Source organism: Nerophis ophidion, linkage group LG29, assembly GCF_033978795.1.
Source record: "Nerophis ophidion isolate RoL-2023_Sa linkage group LG29, RoL_Noph_v1.0, whole genome shotgun sequence".
NCBI classification, from domain to species: Eukaryota; Metazoa; Chordata; class Actinopteri; order Syngnathiformes; family Syngnathidae; genus Nerophis; species Nerophis ophidion.
In genome coordinates, this window is record NC_084639.1 from 15,072,123 (window position 1) to 15,092,065 (window position 19,943).

The window sequence follows — 19,943 nt, forward strand, 5'->3', positions numbered from 1 at the left end:
AGGCAAGTCGAGCTTTTCAATCTGGCCCACCGTACATTCCCAAATATGTTTTTTTAGATCTCTAAGATGGAAAGTGTAGCTGCCATTATGATGTGCAGTGATGTTTTCAAATGACCATGAGTCTTGAACTTTACAAAGTATTTCAATGGTTAAAATCTGCGCTTTTGCATGATATACTAGTTACTATGGTAATCGAAGTCACAGCAGCTCAGACCAGGCACCAAGCAGTGTGGGTGGGGAGCGTATTCACTGAGTGTTTCCAGAGTGGCCAGCCTGAAATGCGGGTGTTAAGGACAGATGGGGAAGGATATTTTTACTACAAAGTTCTAAAGCTTAGTTATATATCATATTGTAGGTGGGGCTTTTTTTTACCCTTCACATTCATATCTCGCTGTGTTTGTTGCATTTTTGTTGTGTTTTCATTTGATTGTAAAATATGTCATATGTTGTCAATATTCAGTGTTTTATCTTTCATAGTTCATAGTTCATAGGGACGGCGTGGCGCAGTGGTAGAGTGGCCGTGCGCAACCCGGGGGTCACTGGTTCAGATCCCACCTGGAACCAACCTCGTCACGTCCGTTGTGTCCTGAGCAAGACACTTCACCCTTGCTCCTGATGGGTGCTGGTTGGCCTTGCATGGCAGCTCCCTCCATCAGTGTGTGAATGTGTGTGTGAATGGGTAAATGTGGAAGTAGTGTCAAAGCGCTTTGAGTACCTCGAAGGTAGAAAAGCGCTATACAAGTACAACACATTTATCATTTATTTATTTAATATTGTAAATCCCACATTCTTTATTCACATGTACGTTCTGGGTATCTCATTCACTAAAATGTTTTTAAATTTCATTCCATTTTTGTAAGGCGGTCTTTAGCATTCAATCAGACATTATTGTGAGGTTCTGTATTAGTGTTCCTAAAAACAGATATACAGGCCCCCAGACACATTTTTCCTTTAAATTTGGCCCTCAAGTCAAAATAGTTGTTCTGAAGATAACTGTAGAGGGGGCGTGGCCTGCGGGCCTGCAGCAAAGCGGGGTGTTGCCAGGACCAGCCTCGAAATCAACGACAAGGGCAAAGACGGCCCACCTGGGCCTTGCTATCTAATCACCTGTCGCTCTGTTATAAGCAACAGCCAGGAAGAGAGACGGGGTTGGGGGTGGAGCCAGAGCCAAGTGAGGACAATAGAGAAAAAGATACTTGCTGGAAAGCAACTGAGAGACTTATTGGAAAATAAAACAATATTTTAACCCTAAAACAGGCTCTCATGTTGGTGCTTGGTGGTCTGGAGAACCCCCAGGAGGGCAAGCCCCACACTAACCAATAATAAATAAATTACTTCTTACCATTAACGCAACTATTTGAACATAAAAAAGCATGAGAATGTTTGATATTTTGAACTTTATTTTTAACACTGTGATTACAAGTGGAATTATTCATTACTTATCGTGTTACGCAATGTCAGCTCAGATTTATCCGAGAGCCAGGTGCAGTCATCAAAAGAGCCACATCTGGCTCGCGAGCCATAGGTTCCCTACCCCTGCATTATGTGATGTAATGAGCTATCTAAAATGCTAACATACTTAAGTTGTAGCTTAACTTAACATGTACTTATTAAGCGAGCACACTTTCTTATTTCTTTATTTCAGATATTGAACTTTCAGACTCCTGCACTGGCTCCCGGTACACTTAAGGTGCGATTTTAAAAGGGTCATTAATGTTTTTTTTTTCTTTCTACATTTAGAACACTTCCTTCTGGGCTTTATAACTTGTAATGGTGGTTCTTCGGTGATTATTTTGCATACATTATGTCTTATCTTCAAGTCACTTTGACTATGTTTACACTGCAGGCCAAGGTGGGCCACTTCTGTTTTTTTTCCCAGCTGACTGCTTTACACTGCAAGTAAAATGTGATCTGTATTAGACTCCAGTATAAAGGTGCACAGATCCCGATGTCCGCATGTTGGCGATGCGGACAACAAACGCTCGAACATAAATTCAAAATGGTGGACTCACGTAGATGTTGGGTAAATTTCTACCGTATATAGATAATATGCTGAATTCACATTGGGGAAAACTACACACCTGGCACAAATTTCAAAACTGCTTGTTTGCCAGAAGTATAAAGGAAGCCATGATTGTTTTGTAAATATTTCTGCCATTACTCCACGGTTTGAGTCCACATTTTCTGCCTATCCCAAATACACAAAAAATGGTACCAATAGGTTAAAAAAAAGTTGGTTTTGCATAATAAGGCCCATTTAAAGTTTTGTTTTTTACCGTGTTTTCCGGACCAGAAAGTGCACTGCCAATGAATGGTCGGTCTATTTTTTATCTTTTTTTATATGTAAGGCGCACTGTGGCTCATCTTCGAAAGCGTTTTCGCCCCGTCATCTTTGTTGTAGTGGTGTAGCGCGCAAGGTGGAAGAAGTGTCAAAAAGATGGAGCTAACTGTTTTAATGACATTCAGACTTTACTTTAATCAATAATGGAGCAGCATCTCCTAATCCAGAAACAACAACAAGGCCGGAAATGTATCCCGTAACAAGCCATCCGACCGGAACTCTCTCATAACTCAAGTTCCTTGGGTGAATAATGTCAACTCGCTGCACCGGTATGTTTTAGCGTGTTCATGGAGAGTTTACTGTCAGATAGAAGTAAGAACTTTACACTACTTTATATTAGAAATAGCAACATCGAAGGATGAATGTCCCATAACAAGAAGATAGAGAAAAAGCTTATCGACTACGGTGTTGACACGGACTACAAAGGCGGACTCGCGCAATTTTTTAGGATTCATGCAGATCCAAAATACAGATCAGCAGGTACCAGAAGGTAAGAAAAGTTGCTTTTGCATAGTATTGCAAAACAAAACGGCAGATATGTCTTATCTTATACACACACTATAACAATACTCGTATGTTGAAGCACAGTACAATCCATTAAGCGGTGCAGCCTTATAGCTTACCAAAGTCGTACTAAAACATTTTGATAGATTTTTGAGCGCCGTGTGTAATGTTCTAGGTTTTCAATTGAACATATAAAATGTTGGTGTTTTTTACGAGTCATAATGTCATCATAGACATGTATGAGTACATGAGAACATGTACATCTTATGTTTAACTGCCGTCTACTGGTCACACTTATTACACCATTTACCAAATAAAATTGCTCCGAGGTCGGTAAGCAAAACCAGAATTATTCCGTACATTAGGCGCACCGGGTTATAAGGCACACTGTCGAGTTTTGAGGGGAAAAAAAGGATTTTAAGTGCGCCTTATTGTCCGGAAAATAAGGTACATACAAAATACTTAACAGTCTTACCTTGCTGATTGTGTTGTACCCTATGTACCATCTCAAAATCTATGTTACAAAATTGCCGGCTTGTTCTTGACCCCCTAAAAAAAAAGCCTGCCGAACGTTTTTCCACCCGGGCTCTCGTACTCTGAAATGCCCTACCAGCAACCGTTAGAGATGTTACCTCAGTAGACGCATTCAAGTGTCACCTTAAAACTCCATCCATCCATCCACTTTCTACCGCTTATTCCCTTTTGGGGTCGCGGGGGGCGCTGGCGCCTATCTCAGCTACAATCGGGCGTAAGGCGGGGTACACCCTGGACAAGTCGCCACCTCATCGCAGGGCCAACACAGATAGACAGACAACATTCACACTCACATTCACACACTAGGGACCATTTAGTGTTGCCAATCAACCTATCCCCAGGTGCATGTCTCATTTACTGCATATACTCTAGCTTTTAAAGGCCTACTGAAATGAGATTTTCTTATTTAAACGGGGATAGCAGGTCCATTCTATGTGTCATACTTGATCATTTCGCGATATTGCCATATTTTTGCTGAAAGGATTTAGTAGAGAACGTCCACGATAAAGTTCGCAACTTTTGGTCGCTAATAAAAAAGCCTTGCCTGTATCGGAAGTAGCAGACGATGTGCGCGTGACGTCACGGGTTGTGGAGCCCCCCACATCCTCACATTGTTTACAATCATAGCCACCAGCAGCTAGATCTATTCGGACCAAAAAAGCGACAATTTCCCCATTAATCTGAGCGAGGATGCAAGATTCGTGGCCGAGTAAATTTAGAGTGAAGGCCTGGAAAAAAAAAAGGCGAGAGCAGTCAGAGCGATTCAAATGTTTTTAGACACATTTACTAGGATAATTCTGAGAAATCCTTTATCTGCCTATTGTGTTGCTAGTGTTTTAGTGAGTTAAATAGTACCTTAAAGTCGGAGGGGTGTGGCCATGGAAGTGTTGATGCTAGAGTCTCTGATAGAAGTCACGGCAGCTGCAGGACGCTGGCTCCGCTGATCTTCGGTAAGAGGCGAATTATTTCCACAATTTTCTCACCGAAAACTGCCGGTTGATATGTAGTCGGGATCCATGTCCGCTTGACCGCTCTGATCCATAGTAAAGCTTCACCTTCGGGAATTTTAAGCAAGGAAACACTGTGTGTTTGTGTGGCTAAAGGCTAAAAGATCCCCACCTCCATCTTTCTACTTAGACTTCTCCATTATTAACTGAACAAATTGCAAAATATTCAGCAACACAGCTGTCCAAAATACTGTGTAATTATGCGATGAAAAGAGGCGACTTTTATCCGTAAGTGGTGCTGGGCTAATATGTCCCCTCCAACCAATAACGTCACAAACTAGTGTCCTCATTCCGCGACGTTTTCAACAGGAAACTCTGCGGGAAATTTAAAATTGTAATTTAGTGAACTAAACCGGCCGTATTGGCATGTGTTGCAGTGTTAATATTTCATCATTGATATAGAAACTATCAGACTGTGTGGTCGGTAGTAGTGGGATTCAGTAGGCCTTTAAAGAGACACATTTTTAGACCAGTTGATCTGCTGCTTTTCTGCTCTGTCACTCCCCCTCCTGTATGGAAAGGACACCAGGGAGCCACAGTTAATTTCTGGAGGGATACCAGTCTGGAGGAGGTGTTAGCTGAACCGAGAGTGATTGATGGACCACTCTTTCATTGACAGCTATTGACATCTCTACATAGCTGATTAGATGAGCTTGGAAGAAGATATACTCCACCAATGAGTGTCTGGTGTTTTCCCGATGAACTGGACTCCCACTTTATCTAATATTTAACAATTCCATAACTGTACCCACTTGTCACCCCTTGCATCACAAAGTATTTCCTTTTTTTCCCCATCTGTTTTTTTTTTAGTTTTTCCTCGTGGGTTTAGATCATGGGACATTGTTTTGAGTTTGTGAAGCCCTTTGATGCACTTAGGATTAAGACCTATATCAGGGGTGTCCAAACTACGGCACGCAAGACGTCATTAACTCGAGCCATAATTTTAACAAAGCGCACCGCGGAGTGCTTTAAAATGTATCTTAAATATCAAGTGGTTTCTAAATTGTACATATTTGCTACCATCTTGTGGACAATGTGAGTAAATCCGATCAATCACCCTTGAAAGTACTTTAAAATGACAGCACGTAGGTGTGTAACGGTTCGGTTCGGAGGTGTACCGAACGAGTTTCCACATGGACATATTAAGTAGCGTACCGCACGCTGTGTAAACAATGCACACAGAGGCTCAACACACGGCATGCTAGCAGCGACCGGGCTACGATAGACTGACCATACCTCCTCTTTTCACCGGATATGTCCTCTTTTGCGGGGCTGTCCGGGTGGAGTTTCTTAAATGCCTCGAATGTCCGGCATTTTAAGTTAGGGTTGCGTGTACTTTCAATGTACGTTCGGGGTTAAGAAGGGGTTAAAAACAAAACAAATTGTGCACGCAGCAGCATTCGTGAGGGAGGGGCAGAGACAGAGAGAGCGAGAGAGTTATGATAAATGTGCATGCGTCGCCAGGCTCTGATTTTTATCCATAGATTTATCAGATTAAATTTTTTATTATAAATAGCAGGGGTGTCAAAAGTGTGCACCGTAGGCCGTTTGCGGCCCACAGCTAATGTTTTAAAGGCCAACGGCACATTCTAAAAATTCTATTAAAATAAACAAAAACATACCTAAAGTGAAATAAAAAAGCTTAAAAGTTAAATGTAATTTAGAAAAAGTTGCAATGTTGACTGATAAAACAAAGCTGTTTTTTTTCTTTCAAACTGTCATTGCTCAAAACATAATATTCAATCAAAATCAATGTTATTATGAATTATTGACTTATCCCAGGTTCCCATTACTTCACATCAAATATTCAACTAAGAAAAATATTTTTGATGGAAGATTTTGCAAATGTGATAAATAAATAACCAAAAAATTTATATTTTGTTGTTTTCTTACTGTACCGGAAATGAACCGAACCGTGACCTCTAAACCGAGGTACATACCAAACCGAAATGTTTGTGTACCGTTACACCCCTAACAGCACAGCATTTACGTCTTTGACACAATCAAAACAACCTTCCCTAGTCATGGTGCCAAATCCAACTAAAAATGCAACTAACATAAAGGTCAACAGACATAACTTGCGCACTGAATATTGTGGATATTATGAAAAATGTTTAAACCCCATAAAACTATTCAAAATTACATCCATGTTAGTGCATGATGGGAAAAATGTGAAACACTCCACACTTATCCATGTTTGGCGCATTTGAGCTGCGTGATATTTCTTGTTGCAATTTTTCAGAAGGTCATCACGGAAGTAAACAATGTAGGAGTTGAACTTTCACATGCTCTTAATATTTAATTTATATTAATTATATATCCATCCATCCATCCATCCATTTTCTTCCGCTTATTCGAGGTCGGGTCGCGGGGACAGCAGCCTAAGCAGGGAAGCCCAGACTTTCCTCTCCCCAGCCACTTCGTCCAGCTGTTCCCGGGGGATCCCGAGGCGTTCCCAGGCCAGCCAGGAGACATAGTCTTCCCAACGTGTCTTGGGTCTTCCCCGTGGCCTCCTACTGGTTGGACGTGCCCTAAACACCTCCCTAGGGAGGCGTTCGGGTGGCCTGACCAGACCCGAACCACCTTGTCTGGCTTGTCTCTAATTATATATCCATTATATAAATTATACATCCATAATATTAACATAATATGTACACACACACACATGTACTTTACATGTAGTCAGATTTTTTTAGCCCAATATGGCCCCCAAGTCAAAATGTTTGGACACCCTTGATATATATGAATACATTTTGTTTGATTGATGTCAAATAGCCAACAGACGGGTAGTGTAAAGATCTGACCAAAGGAAAAAAAGCAGAGTTATCTGTTTTTTGGTGTCTTGACCGAGTTTTTGTGTGGACGAGATGTCCCAGCAAGTCTCCCTAAACATCTTTCGGTCCTAACTCTCCACGACAACATTGCTATTTCTACCACCCAATCATGCACACTTGGTAAAACATGTAGAAGAAAAAAAAAAATCTAAAAGGCCGCCGCTTGTGGCTACTATTGCACCTTTCCCTGGTGTGGCTGCCATAGATAGGTTTGACTGTATTAATATGATATTAGCTAGAAATTCTTGTTGCATGTTTCTTAAAGCCAGCTCCGCAGTGACGCTAATGTGTGTGTTGTGTGTTTCCCAGCGAGGCTTTAGGTTCCGCTACGGATGCGAAGGTCCCTCTCATGGTGGCCTGCCAGGAGCATCCAGCGAGAAGAACAAAAAGACCTGTCCCGCTGTCAAGGTAACACTTCCTGTCTTTCATCGTCAGCTGGCGTTTTTTATAACTGGCCTCTTTACTTATGTCTAGTAGTCTAGTATAGTATTTTTATTCATATTCCTCTGTGAATAATACGGCTGGGCGATATGGCTGCCGATGAATGGGCTATTTTCGATCTATCTTCATATATAAGGTGCACTGGATTATAGAATGCATCAAAGGAGTCATATTATGGGGGCGGCGTGGCGAAGTTGGTATAGTGGCTGTGCCAGCAATCTGAGGGTTACTGGTTTAATCCCCACCTTCTACCATCTTAGTCACGTCCATTGTGTCCTTGGGCAAGACACTTCACCCTTGCTCCTGATGGATTCTGGTGAGCGCCTTGCATGGCAGCTTCCACCATCAGTGTGTGAATGTGTGAATGTGGAAATACTGTCAAAGCGCTTTGGGCTCCTTAAAAAGGGGTAGAAAAGCGCTATACACAGGGTATCCGCGGATCCTTAAAAAGTCTTAAATTCATGTATCTAAAATTAAGGCCTTGAAAAGTATTCAATTTATTAGAAAATCCTACAATGGTTTTAAATTCAGTACTCAATAGTCTTAAATTGTCGGGCCAGTTTTTTTTTTTTTTTTCGGGGCACGTCTTTGAGTAAAAGTTACGGCACGTCTTTGAGTAAAAGAGAGTGATTTCAGCTCACTCATTTTTTCTTTGTATCTCTTGAAGAGATACAAAGAAAAAATGAGTGAGCTGAAAAAAATAGAGGCAGAACTCGTGAATGAGAACAGCCATCTGAAGCTCAACTGAGGCTCATTTGAGTGTGTTCAGTGGTTTGTTGTTGATGTTATAATACTGTTTTGCACTATTATTGACCAAATGTAATTTATTTTTACCCTCACCTCGGTTATTATGTTTTTACTGGCGTTGGTGTTGGTTTGTTTGTTTTGGATGTCAAAGTTTTTGGATCTCTCAAGATTTCTGATAAGCTGTTTGCCAGAGTGGTGATTATCAGTTTGATAAGCATATAAAAAGTAAACTTGACTGATTGTCATTGAGGTTGTAGTACAGTGGGATCCCCAACAATTGCTTATATTTATAGATTTTCAAATTATTTTTTTCGGTCTTAAATTTCATTCAAGGTGGCATTAAAAAGGTCTTAAAAAGTCTTAAATTTGACTTGCTGAAACCTGCAGATACCCTGTATACAAGTACAACCCATTTACCATTATTATTTTATTTCTACATTTAAAACACTTCCATCCATTTTCTACTGCTCCTTGTGGTCTACATAACATGTAATGGTGGTTATTTGGTCAGAATGTTGCATAGATATATAGATAGATAGATAGATAGTACATTATTTATTCCTTCAGGAGAGTTCTTATAGATGATGTTTTACAAATCATATCCAAGCCACTTTCTGACAGTCACTTCCGGATGCGGCGTTTTGTGGGCGGTCTTATTTAGGTGGCTCACCTTCGACAGCTTCTTCTCCCTGTCATAATTGTTGTAGCTGTATAGCAGGAGTGGAAGGACTGTCAAAAGAACTGTTTATCTTAAACTTTACTTAAATCAAAAACAGAGCGGACACCGGAAATGTGTCCCGTGAAAAACCGTCCGACCGGAACTCTCTAATAACTAAAGTTTCTTGGGTGAATAATGTAAACTCACTACACCGGTATGTTTTAGCGCTTTCATGACGAGTTCACTGACAGATACAGTAAGAACTTTACAATACCGTATTTTTCCGACTATAACTCGCAGTTTTTTTCATAGTTTGGCCAGGGATGCGACTTATAATCAGGAGCGACTTATGTGTGAAATTATTAACACATTACCGTAAAATATCAAATAATATTATTTAGCTTATTTACGTAAGAGACTAAACGTATAAAATTTCATGGGATTTAGCAATTAGGAGTGACAGATTGTTTGGTAAACGTATAGCATGTTCTATATGTTATAGTTATTTGAATGACTCTTACCATAATATGTTACGTTAACATACCAGGCACATTCTCAGTTGGTTATTTATGCCTCATATAATGTACACTTATTCAGCCTGTTGTTCACTATTCTTTATTTAAATTGCCTTTCAAATGTCTATTCCTGGTGTTGGATTTTATCAAATAAATTTCCCCCAAAAATGCGATTTATACTCCAGTGCGACTTATATATGTTTTTTTCCCTTCTATATTATGCATTTTCAGCAGGTGCGACTTATACTCCGGAGCGACTTATACTCCGAAAAATACGGTATTTTATCTTAGAAATGGCAACAGCGAAAGATTAATGACCCATAACAAGAAGATGGGGAAAAAGAAAAAGAAGACCCTTATCAACTACAAAGGCGGACCCGCGTAATCTTTTCAGGATTTATGCAGATCCCAAATACAGATCAGCAGGTACCAGTAGGTAAGAAAAGTTGCTTTTGCATAATATTGCGAAACAAAACGCCAGATATGTCTTTTATTGTCTTACCTTACACACACACTATAATAATACTCCTGTGTTTAATGCGGCAACAATTCATCAATCGTGCAGCTTCATAGCTTAATAAAGTCATACTAAAACATTTTGATAGATTTTTGAGCGCTTTGTGTAATGTTCTATATTTTAAATGGAACATTAAAAATGTTGTTTACTTGAGTCATATTGCCATCATATTGCAGTCTACACATTTCTCCTATGTTTGACAGCCATCTACTGGTCACACTTATCATTAAACCATGTACCAAATAAAATAGCTTTGAGGTTGGCAAGCAAAACCAGAATTATTCCGTTCATTAGGCGCACCGGGTTATAAGGCGCACTGTCGAGTTTGGAGGGAAAAAAATAATTTTAAGTGAGCTTTGTAGTCCAGAAAATACGGTAATTGTTCTATATCGGTTGATATTAATCATTTTTATGACCTATGGAAAATAAGGACACAGGAAATGTCAACACAAGCATGAGAGACACTCAAACAATGCAAACAAAATTGTAAAATCACATTGAACACTTAAAACGAAGGTGTAAAAATAAGGAATATGTAAGAAATGCTAAATAAAGTGTAAGAAAATAGTGCAAAGTGTGAAAATGTAAACATAAAGAAACCTGAGAAGAACTATTTTCTGCAGCCTTAGTGCCAGGAACTCACAGCTGTGCTCTAAGGGTGAGCATGGCTAAGAAAATAGTGCAAAGTGTGAAAATGTAAACAAAGAGAAACCCGAGAAAAACTATTTTCTGCAGGCTTAGTGCCAGAAACTTACAGCTGTGCTCTAAAGGGTGAGCATTGCTAAGGTAGTGTGGTATTAGCGGTCTCGCCCTGCATCATTTACAGAACACATTGGTCTAACTTTGAAACAATCCAAAAAAACAGTGCTTCGCAACTTCCGCTTTTCTCCGACAAAGAAGAAAATACATTTTCAATGTTTTATCAAATGCATTTTTTAGTATTGATATCGATTGTCTCATGTGATATATATTGATATCGGTTTATCGCCTATCCCTAGATACTTTATTACTGTCTCTACTAGATCCAGGTTTTTGCACTTCCGATCCGATACCGATAATGTTTTTGCACTTCCGATCCGATACCGATACTGGCCGATACTGGCCTATCCGAGCATGTATTAAAGTTTAAAGTAATTTAGCCTACTTAGTTGTCAGATTCATGCTGAAAAGGATTTTAGTACTCTTGATAACTGAATTAGGTGAGTTTGAATAATACACAATAGTTGGTATTCAAGGATAAACACAAAATATAAAAAATTATAAATGACAAACAGAAATGTCATCATCCATCCATCCATTTTCTACCGTTTATTCCCTTTCGGGGTCGCGGGGGGCGCTGGCGCCTATCTCAGCTACAATCGGGCGGAAGGCAGGGTACACCCTGGACAAGTCGCCACCTCATCGCAGGGCCAACACAGATAGACAACATTCACACTCACATTCACACACTAGGGCCAATTTAGTGTTGCCAATCAACCTATCCCCAGGTGCATGTCTTTGGAGGTGGGAGGAAGCCAGAGTACCCGGAGGGAACCCACGCATTCACGGGGAGAACATGCAAACTCCACACAGAAAGATCCCAAGCCTGGATTTGAACCCAGGACTGCAGGAACTTCGTATTGTGAGGCAGACGCACTAATCCCTCTGCCACCGTGAAGCCCCGAAATGTCATCATTAAACAGTAAAAAAGTGAACAGTATAAAGTGCAAATAATGCTGTAAACATTATTAAAAAAAAAAGCAAAACACACTAACAACCTGAGTGGGATAAAATGTCTATAACTCAGCATCAATACTTGCTCTTGAACAAGTGTAAACTTAAAAAAAATAAATAAATAAAAAATAAAAATGTATATATATATATATATATCTACACACTCCCTTCAATTGCTTGCCCCAGTCGGGGGGGGCAAACAATTGAAGTCCAAGAATAATGGAGAGATTCTTTCTAACAAAGACGAGCACTTCAAGATGCTCAGGTGTCAGCCTGCTCCTGTGTTCATCATTGATGAGTGCTAAAAAGCCTCTCACTCTCAAGAGTCATTAAAATGTCTTACAACTTTACCACCACGCTTGACTTTATTGTGGCATGTTTTGCACTCCACCTCTTCATCTTTTTCGTTTTGTAGGATAAAATAATCCCACACAGCTGACATTTTTACCGTAACTTTTAATTCACATGGCCGTCTGAACGGTTAGAACGCAGACCTGTGGATGTTTTGAGGGTGTTCTGGAAAATGCGGAATGGAGTTTAGGGAGCAGCAGAAGAGTGTTATTATTTAAATCGGTGTGTTGGAAAACACGGACCTGAGTTTTATTTTAAAACTGGATCTGGATCGGCATTTTCCCATGCCTTGCCGATACGCATTTTTGGCAAATATCGGCATCCGATCCAAATATCGGATCGGGACAATCCTAGTCTCTACTACTATCACCTGATTGGATAAAGTGTCCGTACAGTTGTTATAGCACAGGGGTCTCGAACTCAATTCACTTGGGGGCCACTGGACGTAGAGTCTGGGTGAGGCTGGGCCGCAAGAAAAGATTTCTTAAAAAAATGTTGCATACTCCTCAGCATGTCTAGGTGTATAATGACGTTTGAAATTGTATTCCTTGTGCACCACAACTTTCTCTGTGCAAATAAGACACGTCGGGGTGCCCCTGTGCTCAACAAAAAAATATTGCATCTCCCACTTCTCCTGGAATTGTCTTTGCACATCACAAACCTTTCTCTTCACTGCAGGCTTTGAAAAAGACATGTTTGGGGTTGTGGAATATATTTGTATATAGCCGACGCACGGAGAATAATGTTATTTTTTCGCAATGTGTGTCGTTCTGCTTTTCCTCGCTAGAGCAACACGGCGGTCGGCGGATAATAGCCAGGAAAGTACCGGGATAGCGAGTGCAAAAAAGAGGGATCTCGGCGTGTTATCCGGCGTAATATAGAACTATATGTAGTATTCATCGTGTGAGGCATTGCAAATTAAACAATTAAAAAAAAACAAATAACGGTTTGAATTGGTCCAGCTTATTACTGACGGACAGGTGTCGCGGTGTGACTGCAGCGAGCCACTTAAGAAAACACTCGTCTCCATGGCAACGTCTGTCGCTTTTCCTTATTTGCCGCTTTTCCACTAACGCAGGGGTAGGCAACCAAGAACATTGAAAGAGCCATTTTGGACCCAAATAACACAACGCTTGTCAAGCGCCATTCATATAAAACTTTCGGGCCGCACTATTATTAAACTTTCATTGTGAACGGCTTCCTGCCGCCATCCTGTGGGTTGCATGGACCATTAACAGAAAACATTGCTTCGCACAGGTTTGATTTGCAATAAAGTCGCTCGCAGTGTCAGTCGGTCGCCCTTACTGTGCCTCCTTCGATGCTCGCGCCGGTCTCCTTTTCAATCGCCCGCGTCTTCCTGTGCTGGTCTTGGTCGCTCCGTGGCTCTTGGTGGTTCTCGCTCGTCTTGTTGGTTCGTCTAGCTGTCTCCTACTACTTCTGCCACGATTGCTCCTCCTTCTCCCCTTTTATACAGCAGGAGGAGATGCACAGATTGAGAGCAGGTGTGTGTGTTACGCACCTGGTTCCAATCGCTGCAGCGTTGCTCAAGGCGCGCCCCGCCTCGCCGTTCCGCTGCATACTACGCCTCCTGGCCGCCATCTTGAGTAGGACCACGGTTTGTCCTACCCCACTGTCCGCCCGTCGGCTCCGCCTCTCCACATTTATATAAAGGTGGGGGCCGCAAAATAACTTCTCGCCTGTCTGAGACCTCTGTTATTGCGCCACCTGTTGCTTAGCACTCAACAGCGTTTGGACACGCGCCATTGTTGTGCACGCCGCTGTTTTATGTGAAACTCTTTGGGCTGCCATGTGTGCCCGCTCGTCATCGCCTCGGTTCTGATGCTCCGGGGGAAATTCTCACGTTCCGGATACATTTACGCCAAAAGCTCACACTTTTTAGTGTTTGAACACAAAGTCAAAGTAGCGTGTGTTAGCGTGTTGAGTCAAGCATGTACCGACAGGAAGTGTTTGGGTCATCCCAGTCAGAAGAATGTCAGCCTTTCATCCCAGTGAAAAGAAAGTAAGTTTGACCTTTGAACTCCGATCATGTACATGGGTGAGTAAAACAATGAAATAGAAGCTTGGATTCCATTTTCATTTCATGTTTCTTTAGGAGGAATTGAGATGATTAGGTCAGAGGTCACAAACGGGTATCACAGGTTCTTCCTGCAACTGCGGTAACATGGCTGCTGGTGTTCATGGTGTCCCGTGATTGGCCGATGGGTGGGGAAGAGGAAGTGGTTTGCATGCCGCAGCAGTTGCACACTTCCTGTTGTTAAACGCATTCAATGCCCGAAAAGATCTTGGCTCATGTTTTGCTGTCGTGTCATGAATGATCAGCTGAACAATGATGTGACTCACACAAGCTACCGGTGATTTTCAAATTTATAGACCCTTACCCTGCGAAAGTACGGACAACTCAGTTTCAGAGTGGGTCCCAAACATGGCGCCCTGTAGTCACGTGAGGGGCTTTTGACCGGGCTCTCGAGCTGCATGCGGCTCTTTAGCACCGCCACAGTGGCTCCCTGGAGCTTTTTCAAAAATGTTTGGTTCAGGTTTCTGTAGGAGGACAAACACAAATCTTCCAAATTGTTAGAAAGCCCACCGTTTAATATGTTTGTGTTCATGCTTCACTGATGACAGTATTTGGCCAACGCTGTTTTGACCTACTAATTTTGGAGGCCCTTCAATCAATCAATCAAAGTTTACTTATATAGCCCTAAATCATGAGTGTCTCAAAGGGCTGCAGGAGCCACAACGACATCCTTGGCTCAGGTCACACATCAGGGCAAGAAAAAACTCAACCCAATGGGATGACAATGAGAAACCTTGGTGGGGACCGCAAATGTTAGGACCCCCCCTGGGCGACCGGTGCAATGGACGTTGAGGGGATCGAGCATAATAGTGTGAGTCCAGTCCATGGTGGATCTAACAAAAAAGTGTGAGAGTCCGGTCCATAATGGATCTAACATAATAGTGTGAGAGTCCAGTCCATAGTGGATGTAACATTATAGTGTGAGAGTCCAGTCAATAGTGGGTTCTACATGAGATCATCTTGAGTGGGGACAGGTCAGCAGCGCAGAGACATCCCCAACTGATGCACAGATGAGTGGTCCACCCTGGGTTCCGACTTTGGACAGCCAGCGGTTCATTTGTGGTCACCGAATCTGTGCCACCCTACCACGAAGGAAAGGGGGGCAAAGCAGAAAAGAAAGGGCAGATCAACTGGTCTAAAAGGGGCATCTGTTTAAAGGCTAGAGTATACAAATAACTTTTAAGGTGGGACTTAAATGTTTCTACTGAGGTAACATCTCTATCTGTTACCGGGAGGGCATTCCAGGGTACTGGAGCCCGAATAGAAAATGCTCTTTTGCCCGCAGACTTTTTTTGGGCTCTGGGAATCACTAATAAGCCACAGTTCTTTGAATGCAAATTTGTTGCCGCGACATATGGTACAATACAATCAGCAAGATAAGATGGAGCTAGGCTGTGTAGTATTTTATATGCAAGTAGTAAAACCTTAAATTTGTATCTTAAGTGCACAGGAAGCCAGTGCAGGTGAGCCAGTATAGGTATATATGTATATAATCAAACTTTCTTGTTCTTGTCCAAAGTCTTTTAATGTTAGACATAGGGAGACCCGAAAATAATACGTTACAGTAATCAAGACGGACAAAGTGGAATAAATTTTCGCGATATTACGGGGATGAAAAAAGGCCGTTATAGTAACACTCCTAATGTGTGACTCAAATGAGAGAGTTGGGTCGAAGATAATACCCAAATTCTTTACCGAGTCGCCTTGTGTAACTTTTTGGTTGTCAAATGTTAAGATAGTATAATAAAATAGGTGTCGGTGTTTAGCAGGACCGATAATCAGCATTTACGTTTTCTTGGCGTTGAGTTGCAAAAAGTTCTTGAACTCACCATAGTTTGTTTACATGTACAACTTTCTCCGACGCTGCCACAGATAGACGTGTTTTATACCTCTCCTTCTTTGTCTCATTTTGTCCACCAAACATTTTATGCTGTGCGTGAATGCACAAAGGTGAGCTTTGTTGATGTTATTGACTTTCGTGGAGTTCTAATAATCCATGCTAACATGCTACTTAAGATAGCTCTGTGTGCATATTGCATCATTATGCCTCGTTTGTAGGTATATTTGGGTTCATTTATTTTCTTTTACTTATGTCCTCTGTGTACTTAATTTATATTTGCATGTCTCATGACACATTATTTTTATTTAATATTGCCTGCATTTCTGATTGTTTGCCATGTTGTTCCAGACCACAGCAAACGTTACCCAGCTTGCAAAGATTGTAATAAATCCATTAGAAGAAGACAGCCTGTCCTTTGATTTAACTTGGACACACACATCTATATCATTGGCTGTTTTAAACCAGTCATTTTCAGGAGTTATCTAACCCCCTGAGACACATACTTAATGTGTTGCCTTCATCATAACACGTACATAAGGCTTTTTCCTTTTTGCGGCTCTATACAGATTAGTTTTTTGTATTTTTGGTCCAATAGGGCTCTTTGAACATGATTTAGGCGTTTGTCAGGCCATGCTCTCTCTGACTGGTCAAAAGCCTGCCACATGACTACAGGGTGCCATGCTTGGGACTAACTCTGACATCCAGTTGTCCACACACGACTCTGACCCTGGCATGAACATAGTGGCATCAGTGAGAGGGTCGTCAGTCCGTCTCAGTGTTTGTCTTCTCCTCCTTTCAGATCTGTAACTACCAGGGTCCGGCCCGCGTGGTGGTCCAGCTGGTGACGGCGCTCACCAACCCCCCTCAGCTGCACGCTCACAGTCTGGTGGGCAAACACTGCGACAATGGCGTGTGCATGATAGACGTTCCTGCCAAAGACTCCAACATAACGTACGTGGGCTCGCACACACCAGAGATTGACCGATTCGGTTTGTTTTTCAGGACCGATACCAATTATTAGTACCATATTTTCCAGACCATAGGCATAGGGCGCACCAGATAATAAGATGCACTGCCGATGAATCGTCTATTTTTGATCTGTTTTCATATATAAGGCGCACTGTTTTGTAGGGCGCATTAAAGGAGTCATATTATTATTTATTTTTTCCTAAATGTAAAACACTTCCTTGTGGTCTACATAACATGTAATGGTGGTTCTTTGGTCAAAATGTTGCATAAATTATGTTTTTCAGATAATCTCTCTTTCTGACCGTCTCTTCTGGATGCGCCGTTTTGTGGGCGGTCTCATTTACGTGGCTCACCTTCGGCAGTGTCTTCTCCCAGTCATCTTTGTTGTAACGGTGTAGCGTGCAAGGACAGGAGTGGAAGAAGTGTCAAAAAAAGGAGTTAACTGTTTTAATGACATTCAGACTTTACTTCAATCAATAACGAAGCAGCATCTCCTCATCTGCCGGAAATTTGTCCCGTGAAAAACCGTCGGACCGGAACTATCTAATAACTAAAGTTCCTTGGGTGGATAATGTAAACTCACTACACCGGTATGTTTTAGCGCTTTCATGGCAAGTTTACTGACATACACAGTATAAGTAAGAACTTTACACTACTTTATATTAAAAATGGCAACAGCGGAGGATGAATGTCCCTTAACAAGAAGGTAGAGAAAAAGAAGAAGCTTATCCACTACGGTGTCGCCACGGACTACAAAAGTGGAAGCACGCCATTTTTCAGGATTTATGCAGATCCCAAATACAGATCAGCAGGTACCAGAAGGTTAAAAAAAATTGCTAAACAAAACGCCAGATAATGTCTTACCTTATACACACACTATAGTAATACTCCTATGTTTAATGTGCCGAAATTCCATCAAGCTTGCGGCTTCTTAGCTTACCAAAATCGTACTAAAACATTTTGATGTATTTTTGAGCGCCGTGTTTAATGTCCTATAATTTCAATGGAACATATAAAATGTTGGTGTCGTTTACTTGAGTCATTTTACCATCATAGTGCAGTCTACACTTATTTCTTATGTTTGACTGCCATCTACTGGTCACACTTATTTCACCATGTACCAGATAAAATTGCTTCGAGGTCGGTAAGCAAAACCAGAATTATTCCGCACATTAGGCGCACCGGGTTATAAGGCGCACTGTCGACTTTTAACAAAAAAAAAAAAGGATTTTAATTTCGCCTTATTGTCCGGAAAATACGGTAGTCAAGGAGGCAGATAACCCATGTTTGGAGGCGATATTCATTTGCAGTTAAAGTTACTTAAACATGAATATAGTATACGTCAGTAAACAGTTCAGGAAGGCTTTTTTTAACACTATTTTTTAGGAAACGTGCGACTACTAGCGACATATGTCAATGTTGTGGTTAATTTAATAGCAAAACACACCCAACACCTTTATTACGTGTGTCCAAAAGGAACATCAACATTTGCCTTTCAAAATAGGTCAAAAATCTCCTGGGAAAAATAGTAAAAATATGGCATTTTTCTACATCATAACAACTCGCTAATGACTCAATTCACCTACTCAGTGGCCTAGTGATTAGAGTGTCCCCCCTTAAATCGGTAGGTTGTGAGTTCACACCCCAGCAAAGTCATACCAAAGACTATAAAAATGGGACCCATTACATCCCTGCTTGGCACTCCGCATCAAGGGTTGGAATTAGGGGTTAAATCACCAAAAATGATTCCCGGGCGTGGTACCGCTGCTGCCCACCCCTCCACTCACCTCCCAGGCTGAACAAGGGGTCAAATGCAGAGGACAAATTTCACCACACCTAGTGTGTGTGACAATCATTGGTACTTTAACTTAAAATTTTTTTTTACCAATTGATGAATTTAATTCATAATAAGGTTTCTTTGTGAGGAACCCTGAAATATTGAGAATATTTAAATAACAATTCTGGGCTCCTTTATGTAGATCAGGGGTGTCAAACTCATTTTAGCTCAGGGGCCGCATGGAAGAAAATCTGTGCACATGCAGGCCGGACTATTAAAATCATGGCATTAAAACTAAAATAGAAAAACTACTTCAGATTGTTTTCTTTGTCTTACTTTGTCCAAAAATATAACAAACACATCCTGAAAATATTACAATCGAAATATAGAAAAAAATACCAGCAGCGGTTTAGATCCATGAAGAAAAAGAAGAAAGTGAACGAATAACTGAAAAAATTTACATGTGCAAAAAAATGTGTTTTCTTTTGTTTTATTTTTTTCATTATTAAGTAGCGTTTATGGCAGCCTTTTTCCAAAACATAATATAGAATGTGAGCTATAACAGGATAATGCATACTCGAGATGTCCGATAATGGCTTTTTTGCCGATATCCGATATTCCCATATTGTCCAACTCTTAATTACCGATTCCGATATCAACTGATACCGATATATACAGTTGTGGAATTAACACATTATTACTGCCTAATTTTGTTTTGATGCCACGCCAGATGCATTAAACAATGTAACGAGTTTTTCCAAAATAAGAGAACAACTTCAACTAAAGTTATGGAAAAAAGTGCCAACATGGCACTGCCATATTTATCATTGAAGTCACAAACTGCATTATTTTTTTTAACATGCCTCAAAACAGCAGCTTGGAATTTGGGACATGCTCCCCCTGAGATAATCCTGATACCCACTACAACTATGGGAAATACTTTACTTTGACTTTCACAAAGTGCATAATTTTTTTTTTTTTTTAAACATGCCTCAAAACAACAGCTACAAAAACAATGAAGGCACACAGCTTCTGTCCAGAGTATGCTAGAGTAATGAAGTAAACAATAACATAGTCCTCCTTTAGTGCAAGACTGCCTG

General features: G+C 41.0%; 1 protein-coding gene across 5 annotated transcripts in view; it reads left to right on the forward strand.

Annotated features, from left to right (window-relative positions):
• Positions 1-19,943, forward strand: part of nfkb1 (nuclear factor of kappa light polypeptide gene enhancer in B-cells 1) — a 68,579-nt gene that overhangs the window by 26,508 nt on the left and 22,128 nt on the right. For 4 of the 5 annotated variants that reach the window (XM_061891894.1, XM_061891892.1, XM_061891896.1 and 1 more), the window contains exons 5-7: positions 1,646-1,690; positions 7,530-7,628; positions 16,897-17,048. In XM_061891894.1, the coding sequence (XP_061747878.1) occupies positions 1,646-1,690; positions 7,530-7,628; positions 16,897-17,048 (296 nt within the window). The remainder of the gene's footprint in view (positions 1-1,645; positions 1,691-7,529; positions 7,629-16,896; positions 17,049-19,943) is intronic. The other variant, XM_061891895.1, reaches the window with a different exon arrangement.